Genomic DNA, 27,396 nt, shown 5'->3' with positions numbered 1-27,396 from the left:
TGACTCTGGCTGGCAGCAGCAGCCGGGGCCTCGTCAGGGAGCTGCCGGCAGCCCCAGGACAGGCCCCCAAGGCTGCCACGGCTGAGTCCGCCCGGGTGGGCCCTCCCAGAGGCAGAGAGAGGCGTGTGTGCAGGGCTGGGCCTCGTGGCCCTCCACCCTCCCTGTCCCCTGGCTGGCTGCTTTCTTTTCCTCCACCGCTTGCCAAGGAGAAGGGGAGTGGCTGGCACAGGGTAGGGAGACTGGCCGGGGGGGGGAGCACAGTGGAGGGGGGCATCTTGGGGGCCCCACAGCCCCGGGACATTTGTCCAACCCCCCCCCTCCATGATGCCTCTGAGCCTGGGCAGCAGCTCTCCAGGGTGCTCGAGGGGTCTTTCCCTGCCCGTTACCTGGAGCTGCTGCCAGGGACTGAAAGGGGGGTCTTCTGGGTGCAGAGCGGGGGCTCTGCCGTCCCCAAAGGAGTCTGCCCTCTGCAGAGTCAGACCCTTGCTCCCACCAGCTCAGGACTGCCTACACTGACTGGCAGCGGCTCCACCAGCGTTCCAGGCAGGAGTCTCCGTTCCCGGCCCTACCCGGAGGTGCTGCCATCAGGGAGTGCCAGGGAGCTGCGGCCCCTCCCGCACACGGGGGTGTGTGTGTGTCTTTGTCTGTCTGTTTGTTCATTATTCAGCATATTTGTATACTGCCTTCTACCGAAGTCGCTAGGCGGTTTTCAGCATTAGGACAAAACAAAAATGGTTAAAAACAATTGAAAACACATACAAGTTCAAATTAAAATAGCTACAAAGCAGGGCTGAAGCGATGTGTCGTCAGCTGTTCCAAAGCCGCATTTGGGGTTGCCACCAAAAGGTCCCCCCGGTCCGCTGATGTCCTCCACTGGCTGACATCCTGGCCCGGCCCGTGTGGCGCTCGCTCCAGGCTCTTGTGCCAAGGCCAAGGCGGCACAAACATGCAGGGCTGGCCCAGAGAATGGGCTAGGAAGGTGCCTCCTGGCCGGCATCTTGGGGACAAAGCCATCGAGCTCAGACTGGCAGCAGCTCCTCCGTCCCAGGTGGCAGCAGCAGCAGCAGCAGCAGGCGGCGGCAGGAGTCTCTCCCAGCCCTCTCTGGAGATGCTGCCGCCAGGGAGGGAACGTGCGTGCCAGCAGGCAGCTGCTCCTCCATGGAGAGCGGTGGCCCCATCATCCCCGGAGGGGAGTCTCCCATTCAAGGGCAAGCCCTGCTTTGCAAGGGGGCAGTCATGCTTGCCACCACCAGAGCCGCTCTCCTCCTCCCCCCCCCACGGCAAGCTGTGGCAGGCCTCCTGTCTCTCCGAAGGGAGGCTTGCACAACAGCACACCCTTTCCCCAAGCCGCCTTCTGGCAGTGGCACTGCAGCGTGAGTCCGGGTGGCCGCCAAGCGAACCCCTCTCCTGTGGGCCTCCTGGAGGTCTCCCGGCAGCCTCGGGCCAGGAGGGCCGTCTTCCCCACTGCTGGAGGCTATGGTGGATTAACATAGTAGCAAATGAAGCATTTGCTACGGGCCCCATGTTTTCAAGGGCCCCACATGCCCGGCTTCCAAATGGGAATTAAAGTTAAAACTTGACCTTTTCTGCTAAATGTGCCTTTTAAGAGAAGGCCCAGCACAGCTTTTGTCCAGTGGCTGTTGCTCCCACATTTTTCTTTTTAGAGTGTGAGCCCTTTGGAGACAGAGAATCCTCTCTCCACTCTTTATTTTTCTATGTAAACCACTTTGAGAATTTTGATTGAAAAACGGTATATAAATGTTCACTGATGTTGTAGTAAGTGTGAGTTTGTGGCTTGGTCTCCCATACTCCAAAATATAGCAAATGAAAAAATTGAATTACTTTACGATGAAAGTAAATGTTTTAATATTTATGTGCATTTTTTAAAAAACAAGGGCTTCTTTATAACATATGCTACAGGCCCCACACTAGGTTAATGCGGCCCTGGCTGGAGGCCCTTCCTTGGCAGAGGTGCAGGAGGCGGGGCTGGGACTTTGGGCGTGCCAAGCGTGCCCTTTGCTGCTGAGCTTTCGGGCATGCGGGGGGGGGGGCTGAGGGGCGGCACCCGAGCCCCCCACCCCCACCCATGCAGAACCCCGCCGGATGCTGGCCCGTCCACCGGCTGCTGCGCTCCACCCACCCGGGGATTGCAGAGGCCCCGTGAGGGAGAAGGCAGGCCGCCCCCTGCTCAGCCTGGCCTCCCCAATGATGGGGCACAGAGCTGAGCGGGCCTTTCCCTGCAGGTCTCCTCGAAGAGCAAGAGGGGAGGCTTGTGTGGAGCGTGGCCCATTGCTGCTGGTGGGAGCCCAGATGGGGCCTGGCCGGGACCCGTGCCCCCCTCCCTCCCGCCCGGCAGCTCCAGCTCCTCCTCCTCCGCGTTGGTCTCCAAAGGCTCCCCCTTTTACATTTACTGCTGGGGAAACATATCAAGCCCTACAATTGACTGACCTTTCTGCTAATGGACCTCGCCTAATGAACGGATGCCATTAACCAATTCATATTGGAATTTTGCACTTTCCCCACGGCCATCCATCATCACTAAATGCTCCATCTTCTTCACTTGCTTAAATTTTTTATTTTTACCCTTTAAACTGGAGAAATAAGTCTTGCGTCTAATTAGGCAAACTTACATATTCAATTAATAGAGTCATTATGGCTTAATGAATATGGAGCCTGGGTTAAGGGGAATGAAGGTTTTTTGCTTGCGTTGCAAAGGCTCCAACCCCCCCCCAATTCATCGTGAAGCCATTCCGCCCCCCACCCTCCAGAAAGGAGGAAGAGATGAGGTGAAGGGAAGTGGGCAGGAGTTGGATTTTTTGTGGGGGGGGGTCAGCTGACCAGGCAGGGTGGCCAGCCCCTCGGGATGGGCCTGGGGTCATCCATCCCAGGTGACCCTTGGAAGCAGACCTGCCAATTGGAAAGGGCCCTCCTGCGTGGTCCTTGGAGCTCAGTACTGACTCTCAGCCGAGGGGTTGATGTCTCTCCTAGTCAATGCTACAGAGTGAACCGGAGGCCTTGAGTCCCACATGCCAAGCGAAAGCCCCCCAGGACTGGCAGATCTCGCTTTCAGGGCTCTCTGCAAAGCAGCCGCCTGGTCCAGAATCTCACAGTCTTTGCAATGACCATAAATTGCCTTTCCTTTCTTTAACTCCGCTCTGCGCAGAAAAGTAGCCATAAAAGGGTGTGGGAGTTACATAAAAGAGTAATTAAGGACTTAAAGTGTGACTCTCCTTGCTTCTCTTTGTGTGCTTTTCGTGAATCTTCTCCCTGTCCTGACACATCAGGAGACTTGTTGGAGCTCGTAAAACGTTTCCCCAGCCAGAGAGAGGCCTTTTTCCTGGAGAGATCCCTTCCGCTGCGCCCCCCCCCCCACACACACCCCTTCTGCCTTGGCTTCCTGACCGTGCCCCACAGACAGACACATGCCCTTTCGAGATGGAATGTCCAGTCCAGTCTTATTTTGGTCTCTGGCCAGCAATACAAAATGGACAGATAAAATCACTTGAAGCATTCAGAACAATCCATTGGATTAAGTATTAGAGTCGTTCTGATTCTATTAGGCACCACACGGAATTTGGCTACATTATATGTAACGTCAGAATCCACAAGGAGAAATCAAACCAAGAACTCATCTGAACGGCCTGGAAAATTTCTTCATGGAGGAGCGATAAGAGAAGTACCAGAATCTGATAAAAAGGGCCGTATAATCCCACATGAGCTCTATCTAGAGATGGGATCTCCGTGGAGGGGGCCACACAAAGACCAGCATTACAGACTGTGGCTACTAGAAGCCAGGTTTTACCCAGCCCGTGTGGCACCCCCTTTTGCAAGAGAGACGAGATTGCTTGTAGCCTCCAGGCCATTCCCGATTTGGTTGTGTTTTTTAAAAAGTGGAGTCTTCTGCCCACTGCCAGTGGCATGGCAAACATTAGCAACACTCACCCTTGACTGGCAGCGTGGCAGGGACTGGAGAGAGCAGACTCACCCCTGCTTAGCAAAGCCAAAAGAAGCCAAAGGGAAAAGCCGCAGGAGGAGAACCCACCACCTTCAAAGCTCTCCTTTTAGACGACTGAGGAACCAAAAGGCCACCAACGGAAGAAGCAAGTGCAGACTGCACATACATTAGACACTCTATGAAGAAAAATACACTAAATGACAACATAAATGACACCGTTTCAGATCCGGCACTGGGGTGTGTGTGTGTGTGTGTTTGCCATCCTGCTTTGTGGCCCTGCCTGAGAACAAGGGCAAATGTGTGGTCTTAACGGCTGCTCTGAAGACTGGAAGACATTTCTCTTAGAGGATGGAGCTGCTCTGGGAAGAGCCCCTGCCTACTTGCATGCAGGAGGTTCCAGGTTCCCTCCCTGGCAGCATTTCCCAGATCGGGCTGGGAGAGACTCCTGCCTGCAGCCTTGGAGAAGCCGCTGCCAGTCTGTGCAGACAATCCTGAGCTAGATGGACCAAGGGTCTGACTCGGTATATGGCAGCTTCCTGTTTCCCTCTCTCAGGCTGGATCTCTGAGTGGCCAGGCTACTTCTAAACTTGGGCAGTGTGCAAAACGGGCTTCCGAGACGGATGCAAAGAAATGGCTCTGCGAAGGTGTTTTTCTCTGTATTTCACTCCTGTTTCCATACTCTTGGATTATGCACAGATGGGGCCTGAGGTGGCAGTAAAGAAGCCAGGAAAGATCCGGGGGTCGTGGCGGAGAGCTCAGCAAAAAAGCCGACTCTGCTGCTCACTAGGGGGGTGAAGGAGCAACCCCCCTCCACACTGGGGATGGTGTGGGGTGCTGAGCAGGGACTCCGCCCGCCTGGGGCTCCCGGGGCCCTCCCTCGGCTCCCTCCCGCCTGCCTGCTGGCCGGTCTCCTGAGCTGCCCCCCCCGCCCCCACCACACACTTGTGGTGAGAAGGGTAAGGCAGGAGGAGTGTTGCTTGGCCATCAGCCCAGGTGCCCTGAGAGGCCCGTGTGGAGCGGTGGGCAAGAAGCAAGCAAGGCATGGAGCCCGGAAGCCTGTGAGCCACTTGCTGTGCAATGCCATGCCCTGACTTTTAAATAAGGTTTTCCATGTTGGATGGTCTGGAGGTGTTTGGGTGGGAGTCTCTTGCTGCTGCTGCTGCTGCTGCTGCTGCTGCTGCTGCTGCTGCTGCTAAATTGTTTTTGTCGAGGTGGATGTGTCTGGTCCACCGCTAACCTCTGCTAACTGAGCAAAGAGGCACCTTTTTAACCTGGTGATTCTCTTTATTGAGCAGGGGGGGGAGTAACTGGCCCTCTCCACCCCCATCACAGTACTTCCAGTGACTGTTGCTGGTGTCTTATGTTTCTTTTTAGATTGTGAGCCCTTTGGGGACAGGGAGCCAACTTATTTATTATTTATCTATGTAAACCACCTTGGAAACTTTTGTTGAAAAGCGGTATATAAATATTTATTGTTTGTGTATTTCTCATAATGGTTTTGTAAGCTGCTTTGGGTTTGTTTAGAAAAAGGCAGAGTAGATTTTTTAAAATGAAAATAAGAGCTGCAGAGAATGTCGGGGGCAATCGTCATGCAATAATCCCGAAGGGGTGGTACATTGATCCCAAAATCATGGTCACAGGGGCCACACCAAGAACTTTCTAAGTGCATGGCTATTCATCATGATAGCTAAATAAAACCTCCGTGTTAAGGGGCAGTCTACCTCTGAATACCAGATGCTGGGGACGAGCAACAGAGGTGGGCTGCCTGGGGTGCGCTGCCCTCAAGCCCCACTTGTGGGTTTCCTAGAGACATCTGGTTGCCCACTGTTGGAACACAGTGCTGGGTGGATGGGCCACTTTGGTCCAACTCCGGAAGGCTCTTCTGGGTCCTCTTCTGGGTCCTCTTCTGAGGACCCAGAAATGTGATTCTCCCGTGGGACAGAGCAGCTGATCAGGAGCCAGATGGCATTAACCCAGGAGCTCTCAAACTCGGATCCCCAGAACTTGTTGGACTAGAGCTCCCATCGTCCCCTGCCGCAGTGGCCGAAGGTGATGGGAGCTGTATTGCAACATCATCTGGAGGCCCCATGCGGAGAATTCCAGGCTGAACCCTCTCTAATCCCTGCTTTGCCCTGGAGCTCACCTGGGCATGTGGGGACAGCAAGCGCCCCGTTGCCAGGGACTCGGATCTCTCCCAGGTGCATTCTCTTCACAGCCCGGCCACACCTCTTGCCAAACACCCTCCGCTGGGGAGATCTGTCCCGAGGGCTGCTTGAAGCTGGCCCAGCAACTGCCAGTTTGGTTTCGCATCTGCCAAATTATTATATAAGATAATCCTCCTGTCCTTTTAAAAAAAACTTCTCTTTAATAGCATGGCTGTTTATTTAGGGGTGGGGTGGGGTGGGGTGGGGTGGTAATGATTAATCCAGTCAGCAAGAAATGGGGAGGGAAAAAGTGCAGCCGCTTCCGAACACGAGGTGACGAGCATTATCTAGGCTGCCGCTTATAAATAGTGCCAGTGAGCGAGGGCCAAAAAGGGAAGGCACATGATGGAAACTCACATTGAACGGGCCGAGAACGTGAACTGGGCTCCCTCGATCCTTGCCTGATCTCAAGGGCTGCCTTGGCGCTCTCTCTCCGATTCCCACATATTAGGGGACGTGTCCAAGTTCAAGAAGAGCCGGGCCCCACACCAGAAGCTCTGAGCAAGAAGTCAAAATGACTAACAAAGCGGGGAGGCGTTGGAAAGAGAAGTTGGTCCTGCACAGCCACCCGGCGAAGGAGGGTCTCTCGGAATTCCTGGGCACCTTCATACTCATAGTAAGTCTCCTTCCTTCCTCCCTTCCTCCCTTGCAGAGCTAACCTGAGCCAGCTGCAGCTCAGGCGGTGGTGAGCCTCGCTTGCTCCTGTTTCTGTGGCTGCGCATCAGCAAGCGATGACTTGCGCTGCTCCGCTGGAACCCTGACGAGGATGGCTGCCCCAGCATGATGCGCAGTTGGGTCAGGGCGCCTGGACTGCTCTCGGGTGGGATGTGCAAAGGGGTCTGTGCTGCTGTTCACCTCAAACTCCAGCACATTGTTGCAAACTCTGAAAGCAGTCCTGCATCGGACCCAGAGGCCTCAAGGAAGTAGCAGGGGGCAGAAAGAAGGCCCTCACCTAGTGTTTGTCCTCAGCAGCTAGTGTCCCAAGGTTGACTGCCCCTGGACATGGAAGTTCTACTTAGCCATCACAGCAAAGAGCTGCTAATAGTTCTGCCCATGCATGAATTTGGCCTCGGTGGCTTTAAGAGGGGAGGCTGCCATCACATCCTGTGACAGCAAATTCTGCCAACAATTCTCTGTGAAGGACAGTTCTCTGAATCCCCTGCTGCCAGTCAGTTACACTGGGTGACATAGGGACAAAGGAAGCTGCCATATACCGAGTCAGACCCTTGGTTTACCTAGCTCAGTATTGTCTTCACAGACTGGCAGCAGCTTCTCTAAGGTTGCAGGCAGGAATCTCTCTCAGCCCGATCTTGGAGATGCTGCCAGGGAGGGAACTTGGAACCTAGATGCTCTTCCCAGAGTGGCCCCATTATCCCCTGAGGGGGAATCTCTTCCAGTGCTCACACATGTAGTCTCCCTTTCATAAGCAACCAGTGCAGACCCTGCTTAGCTAAGGGGACAAGTCAGGCTGCTCCCACCAGACCAGCTCTCCTCTCCTCTCCTCCCCCCACCCGCATGATTCTAGTGCTGGGGGAAATGCCTCTGCAGCCCCTTCCTCCAGACCAACCCGAATTTGATCAGCCTCAACCCTAGCCGCCCTCCCTTGCCTTTTTGTACACCCCCCCCGCACCCCCAATGCTGCAGTCCTTCCTCAGGAAGCAGGAGCTCCGGCCCTCCAGCCCTTTGGCTGGCCCGGCCCTCCCTGCCCCTTTCCCAGCCCTCCCATCTCCGTTTGGAGAGGCAGATTCCAGAGCTCCCGGCAGCTCTCGAAAGGGGCACCACCTCGCTTAGACACACAGCCCCCCACTCGCAGCCTCCTTTCCTCTCTTCGCTGGGGCCAGCCTCGTCCGAATGACGGTCCGGGTTCAACCCCTTCTATCGCAATGCGCGGCAGCAGTGCCCTTCGCCCAAAGGCCCGAGGCCGTGCCAGTGGCAACCCCCCCCCCGACTAGTTGTTCTTTCCTGGACCCGAAGCTTCAACCCAAGCGCAGACCCCCCAAGCGGAGACCCCCCAAGCGGAGACCCCCATTCCCATCGTGCAGTGCTGTGCCCAGGGCCGGAAAGGGGGCCCTCTTGGGAGGCAAGCAGAGAGCTGCGAAGCCGCCTGCAGCTCTGGAGAGAGGGCTCCGTGGCCCTTAAGGGGCCCCCCAGCACTGAGGAGCGCAGCACCGTCCGGGGAGGAGGTCAGCCCCGCGGGGAAGGGCTGGCTCTCCCCTGGAAGGGCCGTTGGCCAAAGAGCGGCCCCCCCCCCCCGCTCGAGAGGCCCTGAAGAAGGTCCCTGTGCCACAGAGATGCCGCCGCCCCCTTGCCCAGTGCCTCAGTCAGCTCCCCTGCCCTCCCCTCCTCAGGAGCAGCACATCATGGCCGCAGCCGTTCCACAGGAGGGGGCACTGAGGCGGAGGCATCCGGCTGGGGCCCTCCTTGAGGGCATGGAGGACGCTGGGCGGCTCAGAGCTGCAGGGCAAGAGCTTCTCCCCATGGGAAAGTCTCCTCCTCAGGCTGAGGGGTGGGCGGAGTTCCTTCCGGGGATGGGACCCATTCCCAGCAACGGCAGGACAGCCGCAGAAGGTGCCGTCCAGCTGGTTACCCCCCACCCACTGACGATTTGCACCATCCGGTCCGCCGCCCTGACGATTTGCAGTTGCTGTGCATTATGTGTGTCTTGGAAAAGAAGCGCTTTGGTGCAGTGCTCAAAACAGCTGGACTGGAGGCCTTTCCTTCCTGCCGCAGTCAAGCCGCCTGCCCGTGGCGTGGCCGCTGCTGCACAGCCCGCGGGGAAGTCATCCCTGGCCATGTCCCATCAACATGAACGGGACAGGAGAGAGCAGCACCAGCGCACCTTGGCGCTTGTGCCACTCTGGTTCCCAGGGGGGTTGTGCCGGAGACCTGCCCGGGGAATGGTGACCCAGCAGGAATCCTCACCGTCTGTCTCTGACGCGGCCAACCTGAGGCTCTCCGGCGGCGGCTGGGCTACAGCTCCCCCCCATATTCCATCTGGGGATGATGGGAGTTGTAGTCCCATCATCTGGAGATGGGACAGCTGGCGAGCCGCAGGGAGGCCACCCGGGTCTGTCTCCCCATTTGCTGCCCTTCGTGGCGCCCAGTGCCTGCCTCGCCTTCCTGCGCTCTGGAGTCCAGCCCAGGCCTGTCACAGGCTTCCCTCCAAGGCGGGCACACATGCCTGCGCCCACAAGTTTGTGGATGTCTGCTCAATTTCAGATCCCGCTCAGGTGGAATCAGGAAGGCCCCACCCTGAATGCACATGGTGCGCACACACTGCCTTGACACTGCTGCCCAGAACAAAACTCAGTCCGCACACAGATCCAAAAAATTAGAGAGAACACTGGGTGTTGCTATAATGGGATGGATGGGTTCAAAGAACCCACCCACCCCCAGTTCCTGAGGCCCCCCCCAGGTCCACCCCTCCCTATTTGCTTCATTATCTCCTTCACTCCAAGGGGGGGCGCCAGGGAAAGGGGCAAACACCAAACACGGCCCCCTCCCCCCTGGCGCAACACCCGCCCCTGGAGCCCAGCCCTCTGTCCGTGCCAGGAACCCATGAGAAATAAAGCCCAGGGGCCAAACCCTACTGGAGGCATTGAACTGTGCAGTGTACACTCTGTCTTTTGATTATCTGGTATACTTAAGAAGGTGCGTCAAATCACATTCCTTTCCCAGCTTCGAAAAAAAGTGCCAAGAATACACATGTATGCTAAATTACGGCTTTCCTCATTATCTGTCCCCTTCCCTTTGTTCAGAGGAATGTCTGGGTTTTATGTTATTTAGAGATAAATCAGTAAAAATAAATCGCAGATAAGGGAGAGTGCAAAGAGATCAAACACCTGGTCATTTTCATGGATGGCTTGATATAACAATTAAGTGACTGAGAATCGGAAAGCGTATCGCTGGACTTTTTAAAAGCCTGCCGTAGGAGCCCACACTTCAGGGAATCGGGAGGAAACGCGCCCCTTTGAAGCTGGGTCAAACACACCCTGCGCTCGGCCCAAAGCCTCAGCACAGAACTCGGTCCTCATCCCCAGCCACTGGCTGGGGGCACAGCCCGGACCCCCCTTGGCTCTGCCCTGAAGCAACTGGGTGGGGCCCAGGATGGAGGGGACCCCACTCCTCCGCCCCGGCACCCCATTGCAGAAAGGATCCCCCACTCCGCTGCAGGCACAAAGGGGGCGAAGGGGGACCCGGCTCCCCTCAGGGGACTCAGCAGCGCAGAGTCTCCTCCCGAAAGAATCCTGCCCCCGCTGGAACCCGGCAGGCTCCTGGCCTGAAGGCGGACCGGGCGGGGAACCGCATCCCCGCCCGGCTCCGAGGCCCGGTAGAGGACGAGGCCTGCTGCAGGGCAGCAAGGGCCGCAGGGGCAGCAGGGGCAGACCCCTCCTCCCTCCAGGCTGGCTGGGCTCCCCCCTCCCCGCCTCCCCCAGTGCCAGGAATCGGCTTTCACCTCTTGCCCAGCTGTTTCCCCAGAACTGATGGTCCGCCAGGACACACAACATCAAACAGACCCCAGAAGACAACAAACTGCACAATCTGAGTCAAAGGTTAGAAAAGCAGGAGAAGGCAAAGGCGGGGCGGGGGGGGCTGGTGGAGGCCAGGAATTGCCCCAGGCGGAGGTCAGAGGAGGGGAGGCTGCAGAGAGGCGGGCAGGGGGGGGGAGCTCTGCAGGCAGCGGCTGGCAAGAGCCCAACTGATTTTAAAAATTGATTTTTAAAAAACCCACCAGTTTTTCGATGGCTTTGTATTCTGTGTGTGCGCGCGTGCTGTGATTCAATGTGTTTTTATTGGATGTTTTAATGCTGTGTTGTGAGCTTCCCAGAGAACAATTAGTTATGGGGCGGCTAACAAATAAAGTTTTGCTTATTATTTATTGTTGTTGTTGTTGTTACCTGGCCCCACTTTGCCACTGTGCCCCCCACCCCCCTGCTTCCTCCCATGGTGCGAGGCCCAGCTCAACAGCCAGCGAAGGCCATGGCCTCAGGCAGCCCAGAGCCACAAAAGCCAAGCAGATCCTCCGGGTTCTTCCTCTCCCACCCCCACATTTTGGGACAACAGGGACCGAGAGGAGAGTGCATCTGCCCCCCCACCCCCCGTGTGATCAGGAGAACCCCAAGGAGGAAGCACAACTCCCCCCAGGCTCCACTCGGAGCCTGCCTGAGAACTGGAACCTGCCCCAGAGGCCCTTCCCCAGAGGCTGGGGCCTTTTCAGTAGTGGCACCCCCTTTCTGGGAAGCCCTCCCTCTCCTGCAAGGCTGGCCTGCTGCTGAATCTCCTCCTGCCTTTGGGGAAGGCTTCTTACTGGGCCTGGCAGGCATCGATCCTGGGCAGCTTTCGCTGCTGGTTTATTCCGTGTGTGCTTCATTGTAAGAATGGATACGCTGCCGTCAATTGAGAAATAATGTTCAAGGGCGCTGAACAAAACAAGACAATCTAAACAAGCAAGAACCAGCAAAACCAAGGACGTCTTTAGCCATTTAGACGGGCTGCTTTTAGAATTTTGTCGTTTTATGTGCTTTACTTTCCATCAGGCGTTGGCCAACCGGAGGAGGCTCTCCGTCACTGGCCCATCATTCCCATCATCCCCAGATGCAAAATTGCCCCTGGAGGTGATGGTTTATATTATGGAAGGTCAAGGGGGCCGTCAAGTCGGTGTCAACTCCTGGCCCCCACAGAGCCCTGCGGTTTCCTTTGGTAGAATGGAGAGCAGAGCTGGTCTTGTGGCAGCAAGCAGGACTTGTCCCCATAGCTAAGCAGGTTGCATTTGAATGGGAGACTAGAAGTGTGAGCACCGGAAGATCATCCCCTCAGGGGATGGAGCCGCTCTGGGAAGAGCAGAAGGTTTCAAGTTCCCTCCCTGGCAGCATCTCCAAGAGAGGGCGGAGAGAGATTCCTGCCTGCAACCTTGGAGAAGCCGCTGCCAGTCTGTGAAGACAATACTGAGCTAGATAGACCAATGGTCTGACTCAGTATATGGCAGTTTCCTATGTTCCTAGAATACAGGCGGGGTTGACCATTGCCTCCTCCCGTGAAGTATGAGATGATGCTTTTCAGCATCTTCCTATATTGCTGCTACCCAATATAGGTGTTGCCCACAGTCTGGGAAACACACTAGCGGGGATTCGAACCGGCAACCTCTTTCTCCCTAGGCAAGTTGTTACCCTGCTGCACTATTACCAACCACTATAATGGGAGGAGAGCTGGTCTTGTGGTAGCAAGCATGAACTGTCCCCTTAGCTAAGCAGGGCCCACCCTGGTTTGCATTTGGATGAGAGACACCATGTGTGAGCACTGTAAGAGGTTCCCCTTTGGGGAGGGGGCTCTTCTGGGAAGAGCCCCTGCCTGCTTGCATGCAGAAGGTTCCAAGTTCCCTCTTGGCATCTCCAGATAGGGCTGAGAAGGACTCCTGCGTCCAACCTTGGAGAAGCAACTCCCAGTGGCTGCCTTTGGACACAGGGTGGAACCTCAGGTTGACGAATCCGAGGTTAATTTTTGAAGTTTGGAATCGTCCTGCAGAAGATGGACCAACTGTAGTCCAGCAACCTCCGGCTTTTGGGCAGAGGAGCCCCTTCCTCTTGCTGGTCTGCCGCGGCCAATCTCAGCAAGCTCCGTGCCACTCGCATCGCCAGACTGGGCAGGGGGTCAGTCTGTCAGTAAAGCAGCGAGCATTGGGCGTGAGTGTTGCGGGGCTATGCTCAGCGCAATGGTGGCTTTTCAGTCCAGAGCAGCAGTGCCAAGACCTTCTGTCCTCTTCCTCACATCCCTGGCACGGCTGCCTTAGCAGGGCACTTCCAGGCTACATAGCCTATGCAGAAGCGCAATTAGGGAGACCCCAGAATGGCCGGGGGCACTTGGAGATGGCAATGGGGTCTTGGGGGATGCATGCAGAATGGCAGCCGTGAACCTGGGGCTAGGGGTGGGTGGCTTCTAGGCTGGGGGGCGGGTGGTCGAAGGTCTAGTGCACCGAGAAATTTATCCTGTGACACAAACGTGCAGCTGCTCCCGGAGCCCAGGGCGTAGCTCGTGCAAATTAGTTGCCGGTGGGTTTCCTGGGAGATGTAGCGTCCCTGATGCCCAGCAGCAGTGGGAGGAGAAAGGCGGCAGGCGGCAGCTCTGAGCGGCGGCCAGCAAGAAACGCGGCCACCCGAGAACTGATGCATTGGGGGGCTGCTCTGAGCCGGCCTCTCGATGGTAGCAGGAGCAGATTGGGCCTGGAACCCAGGTTACAGCAGCGGCAGAATTCAGACAGCACGATGCCGCTTTCAGACCTCAGGTTTCAGCAGCGAAACCCAGATTACAGTCCAGATTACAGTTTGGGGTCAAAAACCAACCGGAGGTTGGGCAACGAAACCACAGTTTCACACATCCAGACAAAGTCGAACCTCTGGCACGGTCACCTCCGGTTTGGTGTTGCGTCTGAAGGTGGCCAGTCTGTATCGACAGTCCAGAGCTAGACAGACCCAGGGTCTGACTCGGGAGAAAGCAGCTGCCTATGCTCCCCTTTGGGGGCTGTTTTAAATGGAGAGGTGGGCTCCGGATGTGCCCAGTCAAAAACTAAGAGGAGGGAGGCCGAGTAGGGGAAGGTGGACTGGGGCCATTTCCACCCAGTGCCGCTCAGCGGCTGGAGCCAGCCCTGAGCATGACCTGTCAGGGCAGCAGGGAAAGGCCAAGCGGAGCGGGCCAAGGCAAGCCTAGCAGCTGGCTGGTGCTGAGCTGGCCCTCAGCGCTCTTCCCGTGTCAGTTTCCCAGGCAGGGGCGTAGCTCCAACTGAGCGGAAGGGTTCAAAGAACAGGGGGGCCCGGCTCCTGAGGGCCCTCCAGCTCCAGCCCTCCCTATTTTCTTCATGATCTCCCTCACTCTGGGGGGCGGCCAGAGAGAGGGTTGAGCACGGGCTCCCCCCCCCCGCCCCAGCTACGCCCCAGCTACGCCCCTGTTCCCATGCATTCCAGCTCAGGGCTGCGTCTCCGGCCTGGCCCTTGCTTTGTGCTTGTTTTCTGCTGCATCGCCTGGGCCGGCCATTCTCCAGCAGCCTCTGCCCCAGCACTATGGCCCCGTTTCAGTGCCCCCCCCCACCCCGGCCCCACTGAGTCAGCAGTCCTGACCCACAAGGTCAGAAATCAAAGCAGCAAGCTGGTATTGTAGCTGTGTTGTCTTAGTGTGGCGGGGGTGGCACAGTCAGAGGTGATAGGAGGAGATAAACCCTGCAGAGCACGTTCTGCATGAGGGCCGGCCAGACCCCTAGAATCAACAAGAAGGTGTGGGGCAAGAGCCCTCCTCTGATGGGGCGTATTTCCCCATGGCAAACAGCAGCGCTTATGCCATGGAGGGAGATCGGATTGGAGCTGTGGGGGAGGGATGGAAGTCCCCCCCCCGGCACTGCCACAGCTGCTGCTTACTGTCTTGACCGGGATCCAAGACTTTTGATATTAGAAATCAGGGTCCTGATCCTTTCGAGCAGATGCAGGAATCATCACCTGGATTCAACCTCCACGTGTTGAGGGGGTCGTCTTCAATCCAGAGTCGTCTTTGGTTCGGGTAAATGTGGGAAGTTGGTTTCTCTTAGACACCTCCGGGCGTTGAATGCAGCGTCTTGCTGGGCCCACTGACCTGCCTGCAGGTTAATGCGAAGGGGCAGCCCCAGAGCCAGACCTGCTGCTGGAATCTGGCTGGTCGGCCTCGGCAAGGGTTACTTTGGCCCCACCCGCCAAGAGCTGGGAAAGCTCCGAGTGCCAGTCGAGCCTCTTGAGTGGGCAGCCAAAGCTGGGTGGAGTCGCATTACCACCACCACCACCCCAACCCCCCCCCCAAGCACTACCCATGGCCAAGTTGGCAACTCCCTTTTTACACAATGGGTGAGGATAAGCCTTAAAGACAGATTACTGCTTTCTTCAGAACTGATTGTGGTCTGATTCAGCAGCCATTTCCTGCTTCTGGTGTGTGCCCTCATTTCTCTCTCCTCTCAACTCTCCAGTTGTGCACGCACACGCACACCCCTCACTTCCCCAAATGCGGAGAGATTCAAAAGGCAACAGAGGAAGCTGCCTTCTACGGAGTGCGACTCTTGGTCACTCCTCCAAATGCAAGCTAAGGTGGACCTTGCTTAGCAAAAGGGACCATTCCTGCTCGCCACCACAAAGCTAGCTCTCTTCCCTGACCAGCAATTCTCCCTACATAGGCTGGTAGCACAGAGGAGCACTTACCCCATGTCCCTGGGTCATCATGTCACCTGGCTCCCCACCAGCAGGTCCCATGTGGCGGAGCAGGGAGCAGGAGAAGAGAAGACAAGCCAGTCTGCCACCCAAGGCAGCTTCTTCGGTGCCTGGCCTCATTGTCGGGTTATTTATTATTTATTTATCCCATTTATATATCACCCTTCCAAAAGTGGCTCAGGGAGATAGATTGGGGGGGGGATCAATAGTGCCCCCCATCTATTGCCTCTGGATACTATCAAGTCAAGCCACATCAAAGTGTCCTTGCTACTTGACTCGACTTGGGGATGTCTTGTGGGGTTTGTAGCCAACAGGATGGCCAGGCATGCGATTCATTTTCCAGCTTGTCTTCAGCAATGCCCATCCAGACTTCTGGTCTTGCTTGCCTGCTTTAAAAAAAGGGGTGGGGGGTGGGGAGAGGGCATGCTAGCCCCCAAGTGCTTCAGCCAGAAGAAGGCCTCAGTTCTCTGTCTGAGAAGGTGCAGAAGCAGCACCGAGGAGGCCACGCTTTAACACTTCTGAGCCTGCCCCTCTTTTGTGTGTGCAAAACCAGTCATAAGTGTTTTAATGCCTTCATTGTAAAAGTCCAATAATGATGTTCCAAGTATCCAAGTTTCATTTTACATGCACTATTAGAAGCAGATCTTTATGGGTTTTAAGAGCTTTAAATGTATACGTTTTCGATATTGCCGTATGAAACAGGCATTAATGTAACCCAGCCATAATCTCATGAGCTGCCAGTCAAGAGGAAGTGGATTTGAAAAGCCCGTCGCAGTCAGGCTCCCACCCCCGGTTTTCAATTACTTAAACAATGGCCTCCAATGCCAAGCCCTCGCCCCCACCCTGCCTTTTTTATGAGACTTTGGGCCTGAAACCAAATGAAGGGAAATCCATTTCAACCTGAAAGGATATTGATTGTGCTCCCCGGAGAATAGCCAAGCTGGCTGCAAATTTGATTCCCTTGGAAGACGCAGCAGGGAAATGATAAATATGTGACTAATGATCAAGAAAGAGCCACTTGGCTGTCCAGCCCGCTCCGCGTTTCCCTGGAGAGCGATGCCACATGTCCCCCGGGGCACCACACCTGCCACCTCTCTGCCCACCGCCATCCACATGTGCCCTGAGCCAGAAGGGAGTCTTTTGCCCCAGGGGCCCTGAGACCCCTCTGGGAAGAGCCCTCCTGCTCAGGCTGGAGACGGACCATGGGTTTATCATGGGGGTGACGGGGCTGCGATCATGTTCACGTTGCCTCTGGGGCATGAGCCCACTCTCGTCTGTGGCGGAGCAAACCTGCAGCTCCTTCTAATAATTAGAAAACCCAGCAAGTCTTGTGCCCAGAGTGTCAATCACGGGATAACAGCACGGTGCAGCTCCGAGGCTGAGTGTCTCCAGGTAGGGCTGAGAAAAATGTTGCCTACCTGAAGCCTTCAAGAGCTGTTGCCAGTCATAGGGACATAGGAAGCTGCCATATACTGAGTCAGACCCTTGGTCCATCTAGCTCAGGATTGTCTACCCAGACTGGCAGCGGCTTCTCCCAGGTTGCAGGCAGGCGTCTCTCTCAGCCCTATCTTGGAGATGCTGCCAGGGAGGGGACTTGGAACCTAGATGCTCTTCCCAGAGCGGCTCCATCCCATAAGGGGGGAATCTCTTGCAGTGCTGCTCACACTTCTAGTCTCCCTTTCATATGCAACCAGGGTGGACCCTGCTTAGCTACAGGCACAAGTCATGCTTGCTCCCACAAGACCAGCGCTCCTCAGAGTGGTGGGTGCCACAGGAAACAAGGCACCCTTCTGGACGCTGACAGAAACCTCTCAGCACCACTGCCCTCACCCTACCACCATTAAGCAGGAAGAAGTAGGGCAGCTAGTCGAAAAGTTCCCATCAACGTCAGGAAGACCCACTGAGGACTATGGAGTTGACCATTTTTTAAATTTAAGGATCATTCATGGCGGGGGTGGGGGCGCGGGCAAGAGGTGACCTGCCCATCACTTCTCTTTGTCTCTCTCACTGGCCTCCATTCCCAACATGCCTGTGGTGACCCTGGAGGAGAGCTGGCCTGGTGGTAGCAAGCATGAATGGCCCCCTTTGCTAAGCAGGCTCCACCCTGGTTTGCATTTGAATGGGAGACTCCATGGGAGCACTGTAAGGTATCCCCCTTGGGGGATGGAGCCGCTCTGGGAAGAGCATCTAGGTTCCAAGTTTGGCAGCATCTCCAGATAGGGCTGAGAGAGATTCCTGCCTGCAACCTTGGAGAAGATGCTGGGTAGACAGTCTGGGTAGCCAATACTGAGCTAGATGGACCAAGGGTCTGACTCAGTATATGGCTGCTTCCTATTTTCATAGTCCACTAGGCTGACATCATGTATCTGATCATGTAGACTTTATTTTATTTATTTATTTATTCATTCATTCACTTACTTACTTACTTAGTACATTTATAAACTGCCCAATCCAAAGTCTCTGGGCAGTGTATAATAAATTTGAAAACACACACCATTTAAGTCACAGTGCTAAAAACAATATAAAAGCAATTCAAATACAATTTAAAGTAATTTAAAACAAACTAACATACTTTAAGAACAATTTTAAAACCTTGGAGGGCCAGGCCAAACAAGTAAGTTTTTAGGGCTCTCTTTTGTACAAAAAGGGATGCCCAGGAATCCCCCTTGGAATGCAATGGTTCCTTCCAAATGGCCTTAGGAAGGCATGGCATTGCCCTACCTTCCATGGCCATTTGGAAGGGACCACTGCATCATGGAGTGCATCATGCCTCCCTCCCCTTCTGTGGCTGGGGCAGGTGTTTGCCCCCCCCCCCGGCAATGCGCCTGAGGAGGAGGAGGAAGAAGAAGAAGGAGACATCCACCCCACAGGGCCCCCAGCGGTCCAGGGAGGAGCCCCAGGCATGGCTCACAGTACTCACACGACCTTTGCAGAGGAGACCTCCGGGCTTCCCACTCACTCTGCGACATGGGAACGGAGGCGAGGAAGCGTGCCCGCCTGTCCAAGGCCACCCAGCGAGCGGCTGTGGTTGCGAAAGCCGAGGGCCTGGACCTTCCAGAAAGCCCTATTTATCCTGGAAAGTCATATTTATGTATCTTGGAAGGACTAACACATACATCCTGAAAACAGCAGAAGGAAAGAGACACTGATCTTGACTCTCCCCTCCGAGTGGGATGCTGATAAAACGCTGGCGCTTTCCAGGGAATACGAGCGGAGGACGCGCCAAAGAGGGCCAATTGTTTTCCTTCTTGTGATGTTCGCCTCCTTCCAGACAAAAACAAGGATCCGATGTCTGCGAGGCCAGGCTTGGCCCCACTGAGCTTTCGGGCAATGATCACCATCTTAGGCATTGCTGGGCTGAGAGACTGCCTGGAGAGGAGAGGCTAAGCTGCCGCCACCACAGATGGTGAGAACTGGGAGGCAGGGAAGGCCTGCAGAACAGCCGGCCGGCCGTGGGCCAACTCACACATCCCGGGTCCCAGGCACTGGGTGACCTCGCCAGCGATTCCCCTTCCAGGGCAAATGCTTCACTTAGGCGTGCAAACCTTCCTGGCACCATGGCAGGCCAAAACCTGAACGGCTTCAAGTCTTCAGTGACCAGAGAGGCAGAAGGCTCATGGGGCAGCCCCCTTGCTGAAGCCAAGCACATGCAGGCCTGGATGGGAGGCCACTTGGCCACCCCAGGGATGCCACATTGAGCTCCGTGATGGAAGAAAAGCAAGATGGCAAAGGTGAGATCAGTACAGGTGTGTTGTTGTCCCCACATCTGCCCAGAATCTCTTGCAAGGGTCACCTGCTGGCGTTTCATCAGCACATCTGTGTATGGGACCAGTCAGGTAGAGAGGTCCACCTCAGGTCCGGGGTGGATGCATGTACACATTCCTGCTCTCAGATGCACTCGCTCCCATCCACTCTCTCCCAGAAGCAGAGAGAGAGAGGTGTCCCTCTCGTGGTCTGCGTCCAAGCTCACTGGCTGCTGCAGAAGCCGGAGCAGCCTTATGCAGCCATGCAGAGCATGTGGCTTGGGTGGTTTTTCCTTGGGCTGGTTGTGATACTAAAGGTTTCTGGAATGCCACCATGAGCAAGTGTCAGCCCCAAGAGTGAAAGTGGCCCTGCCACAGCCACCAGTCTGCTTCCACCGTCCCGAGGACACGACAGAAGCCGTTCCGAGGCAAGACAGGTTGGCACACTTGGCACTAGGCACAGCTTTGCTGACTAAAACGTTGGGATGGGCCCTTGAGGCGCCCAAGGGCATCCCTGTTCCCATCGGTCCGACATGGCAGAGTATTTGTGCTGCATCAGAGTATTTTGTGCTGCACCTGCGGCTGCTCCCAGTCAGTCTGCAGGGTGCTTTCCAGATTAGCTGCTCAACAGCAGCAAAAATGCTTCCATTCAGGTGAATCGCTTTCAAAACGTAAGCAGCAGGGGGAGCAGTCTCGCGGAAACTAGCAACCCCCCCCCAACAGCAACTTCATTACTCTGGATATGCAACATTATAGCACTAGATAATTCGAAACGAGGCATTGGAAATCTGAACGGCACCCTGCTGTCAGCGTAGGGACTGCGGTGTCACAACACAGGAAGTGTGGAAGCACCCTTGCAAGATCCGCCGTGACCCCGTTGCAGGGTCTACTCTGGAAAGCGCCCAGGAGATTATGGTGAAGACACCTCCGTGGCGTGGTGGCATGGAATGGAGGCTGTGGGTCTCCTGCGGCTGTTTCCTGCTCTCCTCCTCCAAGCGGCAGGGGGTGCTGGACAGAACAGCAGTTCCTCGGGAGGTGCAGGCTAGAGGCAGGCAGGCTGGCTGGGACGGAGCTAGAACCCCTGCTGAGTTTGGTGTCGGTGTCAGATGTGGGTTCTGAAGGGCCCCAACAGCAATGGACTTTGAAGAGAGCGGCAAAGGTAACACAAGTGATAAGTATATTTAATTATGCACATATATGCATTACCAGAAACGTTTAACTTCACAGCTCTCACACAGGTCTTCCCTCCCCTCGCCCCCCCCCCCCACTTTGTCTTTAAAACGTCCAATGTTCAGCTGAACCAACCCACTTCGGGAAGAAGGGAAGTCAATCCCCTGCCCAACTTGAACTGCTGGCTGGATCCAGCCTTTGGTTTTCAAGCACTTGGCCTGCAGCTTTCCCTGAAGGCCCACAAGACCGACTCCAGAATGGCAGCCCCAAGCAAGGCGTGAGGGCTGGTTCCATTGTCATCTCATGCATCAGACCGATGTCCTCTCCCTCGGAGTCTTCTCACAGCAGACCCACCAGCCTGAACCAAATACTACACCCTATGCGGGGTGGGGCGGGGCGGGGGGGGGAGGTGCCTCTCCTGGGGTTCTGGCCTTGAGGGTGGCGGTGAGTCTCTTTGAGGGGAGTCTGTGGCTGGACTCCCACTCTCCATTTGGCTGGTCTCCTTGACCGAGGCCTCGGGAGCAGAGCTCCATCCTGAGGAGGCTTGACGGACTGAGGGTCTGTAGGGCCCGTTTGGGCCTCCTCTCCCCTCTCCTGCCTGCCTGGGATGCCCCTCGAGGCTCTGCCCACGTGGCTCAGTGGCAAGGGTCTCGGAGGCTCCCTCGGTGGCCTCCCCGGTCCACTCTCATCTGAGGAGGAGGCATCGTCGAAGGTTGTGCTGGGGAAGCTCTGTGCCTGGCCACGTTTGGCAGAATCAAGGGAGACCAAACTCCCTTTTCAAATCTGGCCCTCCGGGCACCTCAAGTGGCAGCCCATCCCTCCCTCACCAACACAGGCCCCGACCGACCTGCCAGCCAGTTCTCTGGCAGCACGAGCCCCTTGAGCTGAACAGGAGCATTGCCAGTCACCAGGGAGACCCCATGCAGTTCTGGGGCCTGCAGCATCGGTGGGGGTCCTGGGGGGCAGCTCTGGACCGTGTGCTGGCTCACTGATCCCCCTCCCCACCACAAGCAACCTCTGGGGCTTGGGCTGTTTGAGGAGCCAGGCCAGACCCTCCCTGGGGTGGGGGGGGGTGCATTTGCCACAGACAGAAGCGAGGGTCTTTGCTTTTGTTGAAGGAGAGAGAGAAACCTCTGGCTCACCAGGAAGGAAGAAGGAAGGAAGGAAGGAAGGAGTCGAGTCACCGCTCTCTTGGGGGTGCGGGGGGGGGGGAGAAGAAGGAACTCCCTCAGGAACCGAAATGGCAACCCAACGTCTGAGGAAGTGAAATAGAGCCTGGCAGGCAGGCAGAGTTGGATTTCACGGAGTGACTCCGGAGCGGGTAGAGCTTGAGCTGGAGAAATGATGGGCAGGATTATAGTGGCGTCCAGGCAGAAAAAATGCCCTCCACGTGGGCTGTAAGGAGTTGGGAGGACGGGGGCTCGGGTTTCACAGACCTCTCATAAAACAAACTATATTCTCATGACATGTTTAGGGTTGGCGGGGCGGGAGGTGGGGAGAAGAGACATGATCAGAGGGGCCAAATTGTTTCTGGAGGAACTCTTCCACTCAAAGTCCCATTTGCCACCAGGGACCATCCCTCGCGAGGTTCCTCGAGACACTTGGCGGCCCACTTCTGTCCCAGGGAAGCCCGTTAAGCTAGCCTCCAAGGGGTGCTTTCCGCCGTATGGGCTCAGGCAGTGGGTGTCACCCCCTCACTCAGGCAGGAATGCTCCGCCTTGGTGGGTGTCGCAGTCCAGCAACCTCTGGGGAGCTGCTACGGCTGGGAACCACGGATGCCCAAAGTGTGTGTGTCCCTGTCTTTCCCTTGCTGCTTCCCACCTGATCGGCCCTCTGCCCTGGTAGAAGCGCTTTGGGGAGCAGGAGCTGCCTGGCATGACCATGCGGGGGGAGGCCAGGGGCGTAGCTATAACTGAGCGAAAGGGTTCAAAGAGCTCCTGAGGGCCCTCCAGCTACACCCCTCCCTTTTTTCTTCATTATTTCCCTCACTCTGGGGGGGGGGGCGCCAGAGAGAGGGATGAACACGGGCCCCCTCTCCCCTAGCTATGCCCCTGGGGGAGGTGTTGTCTCCGGCTGGGTCCCAATCCTCCAGTTTCAGGCTTGAGGCTGGGTCCTGTTCCTCTGCGAGTGGCCTGGGTGAGGTGGACTCAAGCCATTCCTCCGAGTCCAAGTCCTGCCTGCTTCTGTCCTTTCCTGGTCCCTGGCCAAGGGAATGAAATTCTGGCCAAGCCGCCAGGTCGAAAATAGGGGCCGGCTGTTTAATAGTAGCCGCTTGTCCTAACCACGCAGGAGGCGGCAGGTCAGACCCAGCTCTGGGGGCTCCTCTCTCCCCCATCCCATCAAGAGCCCGCCACGCTGCGCAGGCTGAACGCAGCCCGGAGGCAACGCAGGAGGGAGGGAGGATGAGGAGGCACCCGAGCTCCCGGGAACCAGAGGCAGCTGTGCCTCCGTTGCCACCCCTGGCTAGCCTTCCCAAAGCGGAGGGCTGTGCTGCTAGCCACCTGTTCTTTCCTCTCTCCTCTAAACTGCAGGCCATGGGGTGTGGGTGTGTCGCACAATCGGTCCTAAGCAAAGGGGTCTTTGGAGGACCACCAGTGATATCCGTGGGGTTCGCCATGGCCGTCACCATCGCCATCTACGTCTCCGGAGGCGTCTCTGGTAAGTTGAATTTCCAACACAGGGCTAGACGAGCTCAGAAGACGGCCCCGTTTAAGGGCAGCCCCATCAGTGAGGGATTCAGGCAGGCGGCCCTTTTTCATTGACCGCTTAGAATGACTGAGTCCTTTTTTTTGACTGATTAAAAAGGTGGCCCCACAGAAGAGTAGTCTTCTCTCTTGCGGGGGGCGGGGGGGGGACCACAGCCCCTTCCGGGAAAATGACCCCTTGCAGCGACACATGACAGCAGGCCTTTTCGTGGGTTTGTAGGTGGAGGCCGTATATGCAGAGTTGATCAAACTGATTGAGTCAGGTTGCTGTGATGAACTGACTGAGATTTCTTTAACTGGGTAACAGTTAAGCCACATAGGGCAGTTAAGACACATTTGTCCACCCAGGCTTTTAATTAGATACTGTTTTAATTGTTTGATTTTTAATAGTTTTAACCTTTTAAATTTTAAATTGTTGCAATGTTTTAACCTTTTTATTTGTTATTTTTACTGTTTTGTTGTAAATGGCCCAGAGACTTGCATTCTGGGTGGTATACAAATATGATAAATAAAATAAAATAAAATAAAATAAAATAAAATAAAAACAGCCCTAGTATTTAGAAATATCATTGGGGCTATTATTGGAGGCGCTATTAGGCCTGAAGCCGTGTTCAGAGCTGCAGTGAAGACTCCTAGCCCCGTCCCTCTCTCCTCCTGGGCGTTGTCAGGAGTCAGTGTGTGGCCTGGATCAGATTCTCCCCTAAGCACTGACCACACGGAAAGGTGAGGATGCTTCAAGAACGAGAACATGAAATGGAGAGATGAGGCAAACTGGAGTGGACGGTAAAGAAACTGGATCTGGGTTCCGAATGGGCTTGATAAACTGGACTCCGAACACAAATGTGAAGTGTGGCACCTGGGAACAGACAGCAAATGCACAGGTACAGAACTGGGACAGTTGGATAAGCAGTAATAATATCGAGAAAGAAGAGACCTTGGAATTATACTGGGTGACTCACTGAGAAAAAAATCTGCAATATGATGCTATAGAACACAGCCATAAAAAGCTATTGAAGGAAGCATTCACCAAAAGAAAAGAAAAGAACGCTTCAAAAGCAAGAACGTACGAAAATTGTTTTATTTGGCCCTGATTAAACTACAACCGAGATCAGTTTCGGTAACTTCACAACTTGGAAGAAATTCAGAAGAGCGCTGATGGTAAAGTATGTGGCAAGAGCATAAGGACGGCTGAACAACCCAGAAACATGTCATCAAAAGCCTTGATTGAAAAATTAAGAGCAGCCTGGACTTGCAAGAAATCCCCTTTCTGAAATTCCACAGCAAATTGGCCAGAGCATATGCACTTCTTAAGGAATTCACCCCTTGCTCCTGCTTGTTCACTTTTGTTTAAAATATGTATATCAAGTTGTTCAGCGACAGACATGCACATTCTGAAAGCAAAAACAAAACAAAACAGTTCCCTCTGGCAAAAGGATTTGTGGTCTAAAAGGAATCACAAGGGAGGCATCAGCAACAGCCACTGGGAGAGACGGATAGAGGCAGTTGCTCCCCCCTGCTAACAGCGAGAGTGCCCCCCCCACTGCTGTTTACATCCCGAATGCGAGATTTCGCTGCTGCTGCTGAGCAGCTCGACTGGCAAGCGCCCTGGCCGGCCTGGGCCCCTTTCTCAACACCAGTCTTGCCTCCTGCAGTATCAGACCTATTCTTCTTCTTGGGAGCCTTTTTGGAGAGGGCAGCCCAGAAGTTGATTGTTCTTGGGAGCCAGCAGGACTTGGGGGTTGTTTCTGGAAGGAACCTGCCTCTCTTTCTAGTACAAGAAGATGCAGCTGGAGGGGGGGCAGCTGGGAGGGCAGCTTGTATGTGTTTAAGAGGACCGAGGGATGGCCTAGTCTGGGGGTCCCAACCTTGCCCCACCCCCCGCTGTGGTTAGACTACAAATCCCCTTCATCGTGGCCTCTCCAGGGGATGATGGCAGTTGTAGTCCAACCACATCTGGAGATGTTGCTGTCCAGCAGGTCTGAGGAGCCCAGAAGGGAACGCCTAGACTGGGCAGATGCTGATCTGGACACAGACGAGGAGGCTGCAGCCTTCTGGGCAGTGAGGCCTCCATGGGTCTGTCCAGCCTCGGAACGGCAGCGGCTCTCTGAATCTCAGCAGGAGGAGAGGGGCCTTTCCCAGCCCTGCAGCCCAAGAGCTTTCGGAGTCCCAGAGAGACCAGGGATGGGGGGCCTGCGTGCTGCCTGGGAGCTCTACCCCGCGGTCTGGAAACAGCAGCCTTGACGCTGATGCGGACCCTTGCTCTGACCCAAGGAGGGGAGTATACTCCGGAGACCTGGCAGCAGCCCCCTCTGACACCAGAGAGAGAGAAGGAAGGAAGGAAGGAAGGAAGGAAGGAAGGAAGGGAAAGTCCTCCCTCTGCCTGTGAAACGGGAATCACAGTCTCTGAACAGCTCACAGGCTTCTTTGGAGGGAGAAAGAGAGAAGGAGCATAAGCCAAAATTCATCACACCGCAGATCAGAAGGGCTGCAACACGCCACTGGCCAACGCGTGGCTCGAGAGGTGAGGAAGGGCCTCGCCTGTCTTGTCTTTTGCAACGCTGCGACACTGAGAACAGGCCAAGGTGAGCTCCCGGACCAAGAGCGTGAGGGACTCCCTAGACGGCAAGAGAGCCCCATCCCAGGCAGAGATCAGCGGACCTCAGCAGTGCCTGGCAAGGATGTGGCGGCCAGCCTGGATGCGGCTCTCTTCAGTGGGTGCCTGCCAGGTACAAGGAGCCTGTGGCAGGGACCGCTGTGGAAATGGCTTGCTCTGTCATGCCGAGCCTCTGCATTGCACCAGTTCTTCCCATAGACGTGGGGCCTTCTTAAGACTGGGGTCAGAACATCCTTTTGCGCCCCCACTGCTCTCTGGCTGACACACGGCCCAATGCGATGCGCCCAGCAGAATGTCCCATTTTGCACTTGCCGTTGTGCAAGTGCAGAAATACTGCGCAGAGTTGCATGACCGTGCAGCTCTTACATGACTGCCTGCTCTGCCACACATCTCCAGCTGTGCACTTTTGCTCTGCACAATGGTGCCAATGTCATGCTTCACAACATGCATCAGTCATGGCATCCTGTGACAATGTCATAACCCCCGATACTGAAATAACTCTGGATCCTCAGGTTATATGTTATTTCACTGCCTTGAATGAAAAGGCATTTCAGATACGGAGCTACGCTTGGGGGTGGGGGAGAAAATGGCCTCCCTTGCCCCCACCCCAAGGCCCCCCTGAGTAGACATCTCCATGGAATTCTTTGGCAGCCCCAAATCACTGTCCTGTCTCCCCAGCCACCCGCCCCCCACGCCAGATTTGCAATTGCTGAAAGAGGAGAAAATTGTCCATGTGATTAAGAGATGCCCAAAGACGAGGAGAGTTGAAGAGCAGCATCCCGGGCTGAGTAATGAGCAGCAGCCGTCCTCCTGCGCTGAGGAATCTGAAAGAAGACGCCTGGAAGAGCCCAGGATTCATGCCCGGCTGCTCATGGCGGGTCACACCGCGTTGGAGTAGATACAATGTGGGCCTTCATCCAGCTCCGCTTATCTGTGTTTGCCTCTCTGGATACATCAGAGGCGCTCTGGGCGCCAGAGATAACACCTTGACCCCAGCGCAAGCCAACGGAGGCCCTGCACGGAGGGGGCCCTTTCTTTGTGCCCCCCCACCCCAGACCAAGGTCGCCAGGATCAGGAGCATCTTACTGAAGTCAGAGGCTGGCCGCCGTTCCCCTCCCTCCAAAGGGGCCCTCCTCGGCTGAAGCTCTGCTGGCCCGGAAAGCAACGCTGCTCTGCTAGCCGATGCACCGCAGGTCCTCGCAGGCATCGGAGCATTTGAGTATGGCCCAGTTCAGGTTGATTTATTTGTATTCAAAAGATTTCTGTACCACCCAAAACTTGCATCTCTGGGAGGTTTGCGATTAAAAGCGCCCAGAGGAGATTCAAGTGGCAACGCTTTTCCTGGACAGCACCGACCCAGGCTGCAGGTGGGGGGTTGCAGGTCTGAACAGTTCATTGCCAGCAAACCCCCCACACTTATCAACTAACACATTGGGGGGGGGAAGGGGTCGGTCCCAGCCTGTTCCCGAAGGTGCTCTTTTTCAGACACACACAGCTGCAGACTGAAGCCCAACACCAGCTTGGCCAGCTAGTTTTACGGACTGTGTGAATAAATTGCAACAGAATTAATCAGGTGATGCTTTGAAATGGATTACTTTGGCTGTTAGTGTAGAAATATGCACATCTGCCTGATGAGTTCTGTCTAACACAAAAGCCTGCATCTTCCTACACCAATAGAAATAGGTGCATTTAAAAAGAGATAACTGGGTTTATTTTATCTCACCTAGGAAATAAAATTAATAAAGTGGTGCCCCTTCAACCCAAAGCGGTTGGGCAGCACTTTTGATTTC

General features: G+C 55.5%; 1 protein-coding gene across 1 annotated transcript in view; it reads left to right on the top strand.

Moving 5' to 3' along the window:
• The first annotated feature begins 6,491 nt into the window (after positions 1–6,491).
• Positions 6,492–27,396, top strand: part of AQP9 (aquaporin 9) — a 28,630-nt gene continuing 7,725 nt past the window's right edge. The window contains exons 1-2 of the mRNA XM_053273098.1: positions 6,492–6,775; positions 22,819–22,945. Of these exons, the coding sequence (XP_053129073.1) occupies positions 6,674–6,775; positions 22,819–22,945 (229 nt within the window). The 5' untranslated portion in view covers positions 6,492–6,673. The remainder of the gene's footprint in view (positions 6,776–22,818; positions 22,946–27,396) is intronic.

Source organism: Hemicordylus capensis, chromosome 10, assembly GCF_027244095.1.
Source record: "Hemicordylus capensis ecotype Gifberg chromosome 10, rHemCap1.1.pri, whole genome shotgun sequence".
Classification (NCBI taxonomy): domain Eukaryota; kingdom Metazoa; phylum Chordata; class Lepidosauria; order Squamata; family Cordylidae; genus Hemicordylus; species Hemicordylus capensis.
Note: the sequence above shows the minus strand (reverse complement) of the source record. Positions and strands in the feature narration are given on the sequence as shown.